The sequence below is a fragment of the Pezoporus flaviventris genome, unplaced genomic scaffold (assembly GCF_033815535.1).
Source record: "Pezoporus flaviventris isolate CSIRO_AGI_PZ_B2104156 unplaced genomic scaffold, CSIRO_AGI_Pfla_v1 ptg000002l, whole genome shotgun sequence".
NCBI classification, from domain to species: Eukaryota; Metazoa; Chordata; class Aves; order Psittaciformes; family Psittacidae; genus Pezoporus; species Pezoporus flaviventris.
In genome coordinates, this window is record NW_026892550.1 from 37,287,878 (window position 1) to 37,302,016 (window position 14,139).

General features: G+C 37.4%; 1 protein-coding gene across 6 annotated transcripts in view; it reads right to left on the reverse strand.

Annotated features, from left to right (window-relative positions):
• The window catches only part of CLCN3 (chloride voltage-gated channel 3), a 60,426-nt gene that overhangs the window by 15,291 nt on the left and 30,996 nt on the right, over window positions 1–14,139 (reverse strand). For all 6 annotated transcript variants that reach the window (XM_061475256.1, XM_061475267.1, XM_061475248.1 and 3 more), the window contains 4 exons: window positions 5,566–5,723; window positions 2,775–2,874; window positions 880–1,067; window positions 118–240 (listed from right to left, as the gene is read on the reverse strand). In XM_061475256.1, the coding sequence (XP_061331240.1) occupies window positions 118–240; window positions 880–1,067; window positions 2,775–2,874; window positions 5,566–5,723 (569 nt within the window). The remainder of the gene's footprint in view (window positions 1–117; window positions 241–879; window positions 1,068–2,774; window positions 2,875–5,565; window positions 5,724–14,139) is intronic.

The following is a 14,139-nucleotide window of genomic DNA, read 5'->3' on the forward strand; positions in this document are numbered from 1 at the left end:
AATTTGAATACTTGTATTTCATCAAAGTCACAGGGCGCTCCCTCTTGCCTTCCCTCTGACCCTGCAGGAATTTTCACATCAATATGAAACATCTACAACAAATATATTAGATCTCACCTCAGGTATCCCTGAGCCACAGGCATAGGGAGCAAATACTTTCACCAGAGAAACTGCTAAGAAGGCAAAGCTCAAAGCCCAGAAAATGTACATAATATAGTTCATTATGTACGAACCCGGACCCTAAAAACAAAAAATCAGAATATAAATTTGAGCAAAATCACCACATAAAGTAGCCCAAAAGTACCCTTGCTGCATGTACACTTACGCACACATTTTGAGGGATGGTAATTATTACCAAGCCAAGAGAGAGTTTTGTTTGAAAAGCATGAAGTCATGACACACATCAGAAAAGACTGGCTTATACAAACTAGAAAGTATTCTAACACTGCACCTTAAACAGAAAAAGTAAACAGCACAGTCTGGGTTTTATTTATAGTTATTAGCTGCTAAAATCTACTGAACACCGGGTAAATATTCTTTATTTTAAAAAATGTGGGGTAAAAAATAAAACTAATCTATTCTTAGTTATCACAGAACTCCACAATTTTTTTTTTTTATAGCTATGATCAGGAATAGAAAATCTTGTGAAAAAAAGCTACAGTTCTACAGTATCATAACTTCCTTATCTCTGCAACACTCCAAGCACCCTTGCAGTGCATGGAATGCATATTTACACTATAATCTATTTAAATGCTAAAAAATGGAGCAGACAGTACAACCCAAATCTGTTCAGTACCATTAAGCTTAAGAACATTATTTTTCTTTCCATGCTGAGGCAAGCTGTTGAGCAAGGCCATCAAAGAACAGGTATATACTTACTTCTGCTTGCCCAATTATTAGTTCTGCCCACGTTTTCCACTGTGGACATTTATCTCTCTCTTCAAATGTGGTCTCATTGGAACCCCAACAACACTGTTCATGGTTAAACCACAAAGCACTAAGGCAAATGCCTTCCTTTAAGTCAGTCATCCAGTCAGCAGCAATGTCAATTAATCCTGCCAATGCCCCTGTCATAGAAACAGCTCTGTATTAATATTCTGGTACGCAGGAATAACACACACAGCTAAAATGAAGAAATGTGCTGCTATTAACTGATGTAAATTTAAGTTACAGAAAACCTAAACAAACAGACATTTAAATATTACTGATTTGCAGGAATATTTGTGATCCAGTAAGATTAGGATTTGCTGAAGGATCTATAGCACCTTGTGCATTTCCTGAGTCAAATGCATCTTTGATTTTTCTTTGATTTTTCCTATGCCAGTTCTCCAACAGTCCACTGAAACTAAATAATAAATAATTCTTACCTTACCAACAATAGTTTTAGAACAACATAAATCACCAAAATAAACACTGATGACATTCATGTGATCCACATAAAAAGACTACTGAATTCTGTAACATGGGGAGGGGAAAAATGAGGAGACAGTACAACACAAATCCATGCCCTAACCTTAAGACCACTCTTTTTAATTAATTCTTACTGCAGGTAACAAACAGTATAAATACTTAGCAGTTCCTAACCTCAAAGCTTAAGAAGGATTCTGTATTGTACATGCAGAAAGCTTGCTGAAGAGTCCCCAAAGAATAGGTAGCAGTATACTGAAAAACTACTTCTAAAGTCAGTATTTTTGTGAACATGTACAACTGTTAGTTATAATTACCTATTTTTAATGTATTAATCACTACCAGAAATAGCTGTATAGAGACAGCCACAATTTACTTGTGTAGTAGATTGGTAGTAGAAAATTACCTCTGATTTACTAATTCATATTTGCTAATCTTGACAGACCCTCAGTTTGAGATCCTGGGCCAACTAAAGTCAAGAGTCAAAGGCAGTATTTCAGTAGGACAAAATTTCATCCAAATTATTTAAAATTACATAAACGTAAGATCTTACCATGACTTAAATCAAGGCTGACCAATTTAAGATTCACTAGACACATTCAACAAAAAGCAAGAAACTGAAAAACCTGGAAATGTTCAGAATTTGCTCTTTGATGCTCAGAAACATAATAAAGTACTTTTAATATACATAGCAGCTTGGGGGGTAGAAGTACAACACAGCACATTCCCAACCAAATTATCATAAGCAATTTACAGTAATTACACACTCCCAGATTGAACATTCAGAGCTATATAAACATGCTAAAACTTTGCATATATATTAATTTATATGTGATTTGTGAAAGTGATTATGCATATATCTAAGTAGTAATTATACAGTTACCATGCTATACTCTGCAACTAATCCAGGGACTAATCTGCTAGGGGAAACCAAACCGAACAAAACATACACACACAACCCACCACCCCCCCCAAAAAAACCAAACTCATAGCTGAAAAAGCAATCTAGATCAATTAATACATTTTCACAAGAAATCCCACAGGAAAACAGCACAATTTAGCAGAAAGGAAAACATCGATCTCAATCACACAATTAAAGACCTTTGATAAGTAGGTAAAAGGTCAGTAACTCTGAGAAACTCTCACTAAATTCAGTGCCAATTTTGTTTCCCTTTTGATTAGTAAACCCGCCCCTCAAAACACTAAAGCCTGTAAATCAACCTTTTCCTTCCCAACCTTTTTCCTTCCTTATGGTAAGCAGTCTGAACCAGCTCTCATCCAGGTTGGGTGGTAATGCACACATGAAAGACGCAGTAACTATACTTGCTGACAGATGTAAGAAAGAAACCCTTTGGTTTTTAATTTACCTGATGCCAAACCAGTTAGTGTGACTACCAGCCATCCTGACCATGCATCGTACAAACTTTTTGTCATCTCCCATGCTGATTCTTTCTTCTTGCTGTTAATCTGCAAAGAGAAATCATCATGTATTTGTATGTGTTTCTGTAATATGAATAGGAGGAAAAAAGTAAGTATGACATACAAACTGTATGATGCAAGCTACAGGTAAGTAGATCCTCTCTTTAAACTACATGCACTCTCATTGTATGTAGTGTTTTACAGCTTGGTTACTCAGACATCAAACAACTGACACAGGAAAGTAAATGTTCTTCATTTAAAAATCTAAATACCAGAAAATGCATTATTAGGGTAAATGAACAATTTACAGGATACATATCTAAAACATCTAAAATTGAAGAGTTATTTCTCTCCTAAAACTTATTTTTTGCTGTACCTTAAATAAACAGGGTAGTGCTAATAAGCTATTCCATACAATTCAAATTCCTAAGCTTCAATTCCAAATATATATATTTCTGTATTTGTCTAAAAATCACACAAAACATATACTAACAATCACACATAAACTCAAAAACTGGGTAACTACACAGTAATACTTCTAGACAACTCTTACTAATGACATCTAAAGTTACTGTACTAAAAAAAAATGGTAATTCATATTTTAGCCTGATTTCCTTTATGCACTTGGCTGAAATTTGTGCATAACTTGTTTATGTTAAACCTTTATGATGTAATTGGATCCTATTATTATGACTTTTTTATACTGTAAAAGGGGGGGAGACAGTATGTGCAACAAATAGGGAGAAAAAAAGAAAAAGCCAACCAACAAAGTGCAGTATTAGACAAGGTAATCTGAAAAAAACCAACATTCCTAAAGCACTCCTAAAGGGCTGGAAAGGACCTTAAGATCATCTAGTTCCAACCCCCCTGCCATGGGCAGTGACACCTCACACTAAACCATGTCACCCTAGGCTCTGTCCAGCTTGGCCTTGAACACTGCCAGGGATAGAGAATTCACAGCTTCCCTGGGCAACCTATTCCAGTGCCTCACCACCCTTAAAGTAAAGAACTTCTTCCTTATATCCAATCTAAACTTCTCCTATTTAAGTTTGAACCCATTACCCCTTGTCCTATCACTACAGTTTCTAATGAAGAGTCCCTCCCCAGCATCCCTATAGGCCCCCTTAGATACTGGAAGGCTGCTATGAGGTCTCCACGCAGCCTTCTCTTCTCCAGGATGAACAGCCCCAGCTTTCTCAGCCTATCAAATAAATAAATTTTATAGTTTCCTCTGAGATTCTCAAACTTTTTTCTTTTTTAATAAAAGTTGTTTCTACAGTAGCATGTCTTTCAAAAACTCATTCCTTCTTCTTTCTACATCTTTGATTACATACATGGCCAGAGAGTCTCCTGTCATTCAGGACATATTTATAAATTTCACAGTAGTCCTGTGGCTATAAACTGAATTGTCTTGTCTGACTTTTCTGTCTCAGACATTAAACTGCCTAAGAGCTTTGAGACTTCACCCCAGCCTGTTTCCCAGGATTTGGTCAGGCCCAGCATGTTATCCAAAGGTATATCCACTGGACACTGACCTACACACCTGCAGTGTAAAGACGGCACTGTGTTAATTACTGCTTTGACATCAAATGGTAAAATGAAGTATTCCACGGAAAACACCTTCTTAGTTTTCATTAAAAGCATTCAGGCAAGGTACATGTTCTCAGATGCAATGTCCAAGTATCACTCTTCCTTAGAAAAGCACTAGATAGTGTAATTGCGGATGTTTTGTTTTTTAAACTAGTGTAGGATTATTTTTTTCAACCATGTCAAAGTAAATCAGCATATACACCCTACATTTGCTTCCACAAAGTTAAAAATGGTGTTTCCAAAGAAAGCAGAATAATGCTACAGTGTTGTACATGAAGGAACCTCTCCTCTGCCCCTCTACACACAATTCAATCTTTATTAATTTTGATAAGTTAAAAATATTCTAGGAGAAATCACATCTCCAGATCTGTTCTGGTTTTAAGGTTAGTTAAGGTAAGTATCCCAGAAGTTTGGCAGTAAGGTTCTAAATAGCATATTTCCTCTTAAAATTCTATTAAATAAATTTATTACATGAATGACAGTATCAAGAATGTTACTGACTAAAAAACCTAGAGTCCATTTCATGAAAGAACTCATTGCAGAGTGCACTGATAAAGATGAATGGTCTGAACTCTCAAGAAATCATGAGACAAGAAAAGCAAGTTCTGTGATGGGAGAGTAGAAAGGACATTTAATATACATACTGAGGCTACTTTTTTGTTAAGCATATGTACACCAATATAAATGTTTTAGGTGTGAGAATTTTCACTTCCCATAATCCAAACAACCACCACACTACACTGCATTAGCACAGATACATTTGTCACGATAAAAGCAGCACACATCGGTGCTTACTTTTCTGTACAAGTATTACCATAAGCACTGTTGTACTATAACAAATACATCTACACTGGAAAATCGCCTTAACTATACTAGCATGAAAAAAAGGCAGTAATGTAAAAGTGTCACCTGGATGACAGAGAGCTCTTCACGCTTTAATTAATTACCATTTCCTTTCCAAGTTGTAATACCGGTGCAGGACTGCAGGTATAAATGAAAAGGTGCCTTTTTAATAGCACTGTAGTTCTACCTAACGTAACCACTTACAAATTTAAAGTATGTAAATATTGGTATGTGTTCCTGGATCAGACCTGAATTCTAAAATCCAACAAAAAACATTTTCCAATTACTGTTACTGATCTTAAGTACCCGTCTATGCCTTTCCCTGTCTTTGCACTTCTCTCGAACCCAGTCAATGGTATGGAAGTCATCGTATGTTCCTACTCCAGGAATTGGTTCATCCAGCAGATCCAGTAAATGTGTTGAACTGTTGATATTTCCTCCATTTGTCATTGTATAATGAGTTCCTGAGGCAGAGAAAAGGCAGGAATTAATTAATGCTGCAATAAACAAAGTATTCTAATGTTCACAACACTACTGCATATAAAATTTCTGAACAACTAGACACTTCCCATAATATGTGTATTTTACTTCATGCAGGTCTCTCCATGTTTGATGTCACTATTCTTTTCTGTCACTTATCTGCAGGTTAAATGAATGTACCAGTCAAAGTGGGTTTTTTACTTTGTGTGCAGATTCCAGAAAAACTTCAACAGAACAGCAGCTCTGACACACATTTAACTTAAAGTTTAGTTCAGTTTATAAACTACCAGAGGAAAACCTCTTTGTAAAAAGGCAAACCCAGATGATTATATATGAAGTTCACAGCACTTCCGTAAGCCGCTAATTATTTTTACATAACCACACCACTGATTACCAATCTTTCCTACATGTCTAATTCAAACCCAAAATACATTATCAAAAGATTATCAGTGCGGCTAAAAAGTAACAGAAAGCCAAGAAAATATAAAAAAAAAAAAAAAAACAACAAAAATTTCTAATTTTACTAAAAATATATGTATATTGTTTATGGTTTTGATGGGGAAAATTCAAATTTTTCCAAAATCGAAGATCTGCATTTTATTTCTCTTTCTCTGGTATTACCTGACAACATGGCAGTAATAGGTATGACCTCATTAGAACAGTTGTTATCACAGCTTACAACCATTTTAGCCAGTTGGTGTAGCGGCAATTCAGTCATCATGGATCCCAACTCTGTGGGTGCTTCATCCCTGGCAGTGTTCAAGGCCAGGCTGGATGGAGCTTTGAGTAAACTGGTCTAGGCAAAGGTCTCCCTGTCCATGGCAGGGGGTTGGAAACAGATGATCTTTAAGGTCCCTTCCAACCCGAATCATTCTATGAGTCTATGATTGTATAAAGCACAGAACAGGCCTCGGTCATGAAAAGTTAGAAATACTGTATAAACTGTCTTCTACTAATCCATCATCACCAGCTAGTTCCTTCACAAGCAGCAATCATAGTAACATCCCCAACAGTATTTTTTTAAGTGATCAGAACAAGAGCAAATACTAGGAATTTTTCCCTCTTCACAAGCAATCAAGAAAGTTTTGGGGGTTTTAAGTTTTTAAATGTCAGCAATTCTGTAATACCTTAGCTTTTTTGAGCTCCTGTGCTGTATTTGTAGACCCCAAGTATAATTTTCTGCTGGATGGTTGCCTAAATACAGCATGGCTACCATTTGCTCACCCAACACAAACTGCTCCTGCAACAGCAATTGCTACAAAGGGAACATCTATAACGAGGTTAACAGATAATGATTTAAAGAGCAATTACTCTCACTTGTTTGCCTCAGAACAAAATAACGTGGCAACAGCATATGGCATACCACAATAATCTCTGTTCTTAAAGATGTGGGCTCAGGTGGCCAAGACTTCTACCAGTTCACTCTGATGATCTTCAGTTCAGACTTCTAATCAGTTCACAGGCATTAGAATTCATTTCACTAGACTGACCCACAGATGGCTAGAAAGGTGGGGCAGGGGACTGAGTTGGGTTTTCTTGTTTGTTTTTTTTTTTGAGTTTTCATAATTGCAAGCTCAGCTTCTAAGTGCTGTCAGCAGGTATTTCCAAATTATCAAAAAAAAAAAAAAAAAGATTTTCAAAGTGCCTATCTGCAAATTTCCAAATACTGCAAAAGCCAAGTTTACCAGCACAAGCTTTCACCAACAACGGCCAGACTTATGCACAGGTAAATTGTGTCTTTTCCCTTTAAATCTGTGAAGTCTGAGATCTAGCAGAAGCAGTGTGGCATCTGGCATTATATTCAGACCCAAAGGCGTGCCTCAGCCATCTACTGCTTGAGAGACTTCATCTATGCCTGCTGTGGTTACTCTGACATTTTCTTAATGGTGAAGACAACAAACACACAAGAAAATAATACCAAAATCCTGTTAAGAATAAATACAATCTTAAATTTTCAAGACACACAAACTAATGTTCATTACATATACACATAACATATAGAAAAGCTTGAAAGTCTATTAAGATTACTCTTCTTTTTTTCTTCTAATCTTAAAGTAAGAGAATGCAAATGGATGAAAACAACTCCTCAACAATGCTAGTAGCATTCTCTCATAGACAGCTAGCCTGGTTGCTGTCTTTTTTAATACTGTTTTTTCCCCAGTCTATGCCATACCGAATTTTCCTTCATCTACTGATCATAGATAAGACCTGTAAATCTCTTCCCTGCTAGTCTCTCTTAAGGCAGATGCAAAGAAGCATTACCTATGGTTCCATTAATAAAAGGCTAACAACAACAAATTAAATCAGATTTGCTAATACAGGTGATTGTGAAAACCTTGCTTTAGGGTAAGGGTTTCAATTCTCTTGCCATTTCCAATTCTCGTAACTAGAAAGGAAGTGTAAGATGCATGTCTGGCTAGCTGAAAGAAAAAGCTGATCTTATGGAAGAGGTGGTAACAAAATTCATATTGTAACGATTAGTTTAGGTATCAAAATTGAAAGGATAACGGAAAACATTATGAAAATGTTATTTTTACATGAAATTAACCTCCTTCTCAAAGCAATGGGACATATATTAAATTCAGCCACAGTTTAATTATTAATCTTCTACAAAGTTACAATGTGAACAAGCAGTTTCCTGAACCTAAGGAAAGGAAAAACTTGCCTTTGTCCCAGGGGAGTTTTATGCCCTGCTATATATGAAGAAGTACCCAAGCTATAAGGAACATGCAACCCTATGCCACAAAAGCAAAGGAGAGTTGAGAGTTATAAATATATCACAAACAGTAAGATACGACGTTATGCATATCAAGGTGCTGAACTGGAATTCTCTCCAGGGAAACCACTGCACTAGACCTCAAGCAGAACTTTGAACAGACTGCAAAGAATGGTCATTGCCTGGATACAATAAAAGCCCCAAATGAAACTGTGCCATGTTCCTACTTTGTCACCAAATACTGGAATATAAATGATTACTGTATGATGGGGAGGAGACAGAACAAGATGTGAAGCTGAAGAGGTGGTTTTGCTGAATACAGAGCTGCCAAGAATGCCTGATGCAGCTGAGTATCTATAATCTCATACCGAGAAACCCTGCGTCAGTGTGTGGTAGAAATGCTACCCTATAGAAGACCATGAAGAGGACAACTGTACAAAACCCAGTACACTGTATCTAAGATGAACACGTCTGACAGCAGTGGGAAGAGGACATTCTCCAGCTAGTATTATGATCTATGAAGCAGGAGAATTTAAGCAGTATACCTTTACCAATACTCAATACTTTCCTAAACTTCCACTTTTTTCTTCCCTTCCTTCTCTAGTATTTCATGCAGCAAGACGCTCCTTCCAGCTATGACGATAATGATTCTCATCAGCATGAACTGGCATTTGTTGCCAATTTCATCATTGTTATTAGATTTATTTTCAACTCAATAGATTTTGTTAGAATCCTTACCATAATATAGATTTCTCATCACATTCTAACCTCCAAGCAGGAAATCATCATTACCCTGAAAAACTGCAGCATTTAGCAAATGCAGCCTTCTAGACATTTCCAATATTCAGAGCGTATTTCTCCTTCCTTCCTCCCAGCCTTTCCTCGTCTTCAAGTTTCAAGACTCATTCTCAGGCTACAACTCAATGCAAGTGCTTTTCATCAAAATCCAAGCTGCCTTAGTCTTTAAAAGTAGAAAAAGTACCGAGCACACAAGGTATACAGGCACAGCCTCTAGCTGTGGTAAGAGAACACCTCCAGTTTCTGTATGCACACTTGTGAGCCATTCTACAGCTGTCAGAAAATGAAGTCATCTTTTTGGTACGTATGAGTTTGCTTAAGGCTTTATTAGACTGGGAAGCTGAAGTGGCAGGAAGAACTTTCATTATTATTCCAAACTAACCCATGTAACTACAGGGAGGGAAATACGAATATACTGATCCTTTCAGAGGCTCAATACAACTCACAGAAATCCTTACAAAGTAAATTAAACACAATCTTTCCAGGGTAGCTAGAATCCCTTTATTAGCACACTGTTCTCCAACAGCATCTTTAACAATCCTGTATGCTCACCACGTAACTAGTGAGCTGCTGCAATCACAGACTGCAAGCTTCTAGACAATAAAAGTCTAGAAAAAAAGACAGAGAAAAGAGATTGTCTCTTTTAGGTGGTTCAGTCACTGTAGGTCTTGCCTGAATTGCCTTCTAGGAAAGCAGCTGACTTTTGTTATCCTTCCATGCATGTAATTCCAACCCTTCAGTACAATCCTTCCTCAGCAATCAGCTCTGGTAGTGCTGAAGAATTGCTTCAAGTGAAGTTGTTAAAAAAACCCACCAATGAAAAACTAACAGTAGAACACTGTACTTTGGGACACCTGACCAGAATGAAGTACAGCAAAACCAAACAAAAATGCTACATGGACAAAACCGGAATAGAAATAGCAGATTCCAACACCATTGTTGTTGGTGGTTTTCTTTGCGTTTTGTTTTTTTTTTTTTTGTGAGAATGAAAAAATACAATCAAAAAATTGCTTGAGAGGACAATAGGTCTGACAGAAAAAGTAGTCCGTACCATATTGCTCTCATTCATTTCCCTCTGAACATGAAGTTATAGTGCATGTTAGCTCCCAACACTGACCCAACCGCCTGCTTTGCTTAGCTAGTCCCTCCTGACATAAAGCAGGAACACAGAAATTACAGAACTAATATTTTGCTATACATACACAAGCTGCTTTATGTATTATGGATTCCTCCTTGCCTTATGTCCCCCCTAAGGCAAGGAGGATCTCTTCTTTCATATTCTATATACGTGCCTCATACAAGCAGTCTTTAATCTTGATTGATGTTGGAATGATGATAAACATGACAAAAAGCTGATTCATGTAGCATTTTTCAGGTGCCATGCACAGCATTTTCAAAGGCTGCCTCACCTGCTCTAGTAGTGATCTCCTACTCCTTTCTCCTTTTGCAAATCAGTAGTTTCCTTTCAGATTTGAAAGCTACCCTGGGCAACATGTAGCTGATGAAAGTTGTGGATTTTAAAACTACTTGGTAAGTTTTTAGCTAATTCATTTAAAAAGAAAAAAAAAAAAATCACATCAGCAAGGACTTACCACCTTTAAAACACGAGCAGACCACTACTGACTATTCAGTATAGTTCGAAAAATTTCACAATAAAACATTCTAAAACACTAACAAAGCAAAACATGAGTTGCTGACATCCATACACTGTTGCACTTTTCACCTCTTAGATTTTATGGAACAAATCCCCAGTGAAGGAACCTAGCAGATCACAAAGATCTTTGGGGCCCTACTATCCTGTCCCTGACATGAAGAAATGAAGAGTCAGTGGACCTCTGTTCTCACTTCTCCTTGATGTTCTCTCTTCCAGGGAGGCAGTGGGTTTCACACACCCTACAATTTTAATTAGATAGCTTTCACTCTCTACGATTTTAAAAATCCCACTGAAAGTACACTTAAAATACCTTGAGTTAAAGAAGTAAGGGAGCTAGTGCTTCAGTTAATCTAAATACAGTTTCATGCAAGAAAGGGGTTTTGCAACATGTTTGATGCTCCTGATTCCAGCGTAACTGTTTTAAACAATCCCTCCCAACTCTTTCCTTGTGTGCAGCGTTTTTTCTTACATAAATAATGAGAAACATCAAGATATAAGAAAAATGCTGCATCCTAGGTAACCGAATGATGCACAACAGATTTTTATGTGGCTCTCCATCAAGTGAGCATCTGAATAATTAGCCAGTATCACCAAGAGAATAAATCCACACAGTTGCAGCCTCCATAGCAAATAAGGTACAGAACAAGACACGAATATGCTCAAGGGGGTAACTAGAAGAGTTAACAAGAGACAGTAATTTCGAGACACAGTTTAAGAGCCCTTCTATATTCTATGCAACACATAATATACATGTTATTATTATACGTATAGGACGTATATTTTAAAGACACCACTGTGTCAAACTGAGCATATATGAGCTTAATCCATTGTATGAAATGAGACATAATCACAGACTAAGGCTGACCTGATCTGCTGCCACCCAAACAGGAGATCTTACTCCCCCTATTTCTCCCTGGTCCTGGTCACATACTCCCACTCTCCCCCTTGGATTAGCTCTGTCACCTTTGGATCCGACTGCACAGTAAACCAAGCAAACATGCTAATCCAACTAAGCAGATGAAAATACCAAATAAAAGATCTACCATTATATAGAACAAATCAAGCTTCTGTGCTGTCAGAGGAGAAACAGCCAATAGGAGAGCAAGAACTGAGAGAAGAGGTAGGGAATGACAAGTTCACCCTCTTTCACAGTAACTGTCAGACTAGTTATACTGAAATACATAAATGCACCCTTGGGATCTTGTTAGATTTTAATTACATCTTTCTGCTGGAAACCATTCAAAACTTCTATATAAATATTAATATCCAGACATGATACAGTAATATCCATTTCATAGAGCTCAAAACTCCCAAAGGTGGCTGTGTCTGGAAACACTTCAGAGTTGTGAACACAACAACAGATAAACAATGTCGACATTTGAGTTAGCAGCAGAGCAATAGTAGGACCAAATTTCTCAAAGGTATTTCTCTACAAGCTACATAATTTCTAATGCTTACAGCAAGAATACCCTAGTTTGCTGCTGCTCACATATCTATCCCTTTTTCTAGGCAGTGCACAACCACACAGCAGTCCCCTCAGCAGCCATCCTTCCGGCTGGCAGCAGTGCGTGTTTCGTTTGTGCTACTCTGAGCACTGTGAAAGGAGAAGGGAAAAATAAATGCACCTCTGAGAGTGAAAATGAACCTAATCAGTTTATACCAAAGGCTGAAATAAGCTCTCCCTGACACGACCATCCAAACATGCTGAGTGTTAAAATCAGCAGGGGCTGCAGCTCTGCGGAGGCCAGATACTAATCCAAGGCTTTGCTTCACCCGTGTGTCCTTGGGTATTAGGTGGCAAGGGGAATGGAGGTGGGGAAGCACCCTGAATGCAACTCACATCATAAGGATCATTTACGCGCGTAACAAAGAAGATTTGTATACAGGAGATATGTGCTAGTGCCTCTGCTGCTTTCTGTCTCCCTATTCAGACATCAAAATACAAGGCTTTCAATTAAAAAAAAAAAAAGACAAGAAACAGTCATCAGTTATTTCAATTTGCCTGTAACTGCTCAAAAAGAGTCATTAAGCACCGTTGTCTTTCCCTGGCTAGAAGCAATTGTTAAACCTCAGAATCAGGAGCACAGCACACCAGGCCAGAGTGCCATCATTCACTACTGTTGATGATTAAGAATTTTAAAGTCTTTGTAATCAAGTAATACATTCTTCTGCATAACTATGAATTTTCAGCCTCTCCAGTTGGCTCTTCTGAACTGCATCAAAGGCTTACAAGCACAAACTGGTCTCTGTGCTACAATAAAAATGCATACAAAAATTACAAAAGTATATACACATGAACTGAAAAAGATCAGCTAGAAAAACATCGGATAGGTGGGAAACGGGAAAACTCAGAGCACACTTTGAAGAACAGGATAAAAAAACAAATGCTTTACCAAAGTACTGAATAACAAACCCCTCCTCTCCGATTCTCCTACCAAACAAAAAAATAAATTCTGTGTTTACAAATAACCCTCAAAAAAGCAGGAGTTAAATGAAAGTTGAATATTAGCACCTCAGAGTTAAACCAAGACTTTTAAAGACTTGAGTCTCTACTGCAAGTGCACAGGAGTCTGAGAAGGCAGCAAAGCAAAGGTCAAGTACTGCTCAAGTACTGTTATCAGACAGATAACCTGTAGCTACCTACAAAGAACCACAGTTACATCTCATGGCACTTTCTGTTAATAACCAAAATAAAATCTGTTAAACTCATAACTGAAAATTCCTATCCCCTTTTTATACTAGAAACCTTAAACCAAAGGGCAGCAGAAATTCAGTGCCATAACCATGCTGAGTTTCTCCAAGTAATGCTTTTTCTCAAAGCACTCAATGTTGGACAACTATAATCATCTTCATCACATTTTCTGTCACGAACATGTAATTAGTCTAAAACTCAACTTTATTCCTCTTCCTCTGCTACCAATAAAATTTCAGGAATGAACTCCACCTCTAAGCATGTGTACGCAACTTTCACACCCATTTACTTCAAAGGTCACACTAAGAATTCCAGTCTTTTAATGGCTTTTGATTTTTTATTAATTCTTAAACATGAGGCTCATAAGATGAAATGCAGCCTAAAGCACAGAAGTATAACTTTTACCACGTAGAGGATATGACCTGATTCAGCATGTCTCTGACCCAAAGTCTTAGTAGGATATTATCGTATTATATATCCTCTGCCCCATGGCTTACCACAGGCAGGTGAAGCGGTTTCCCTGATGTTACTGTTAGTAGT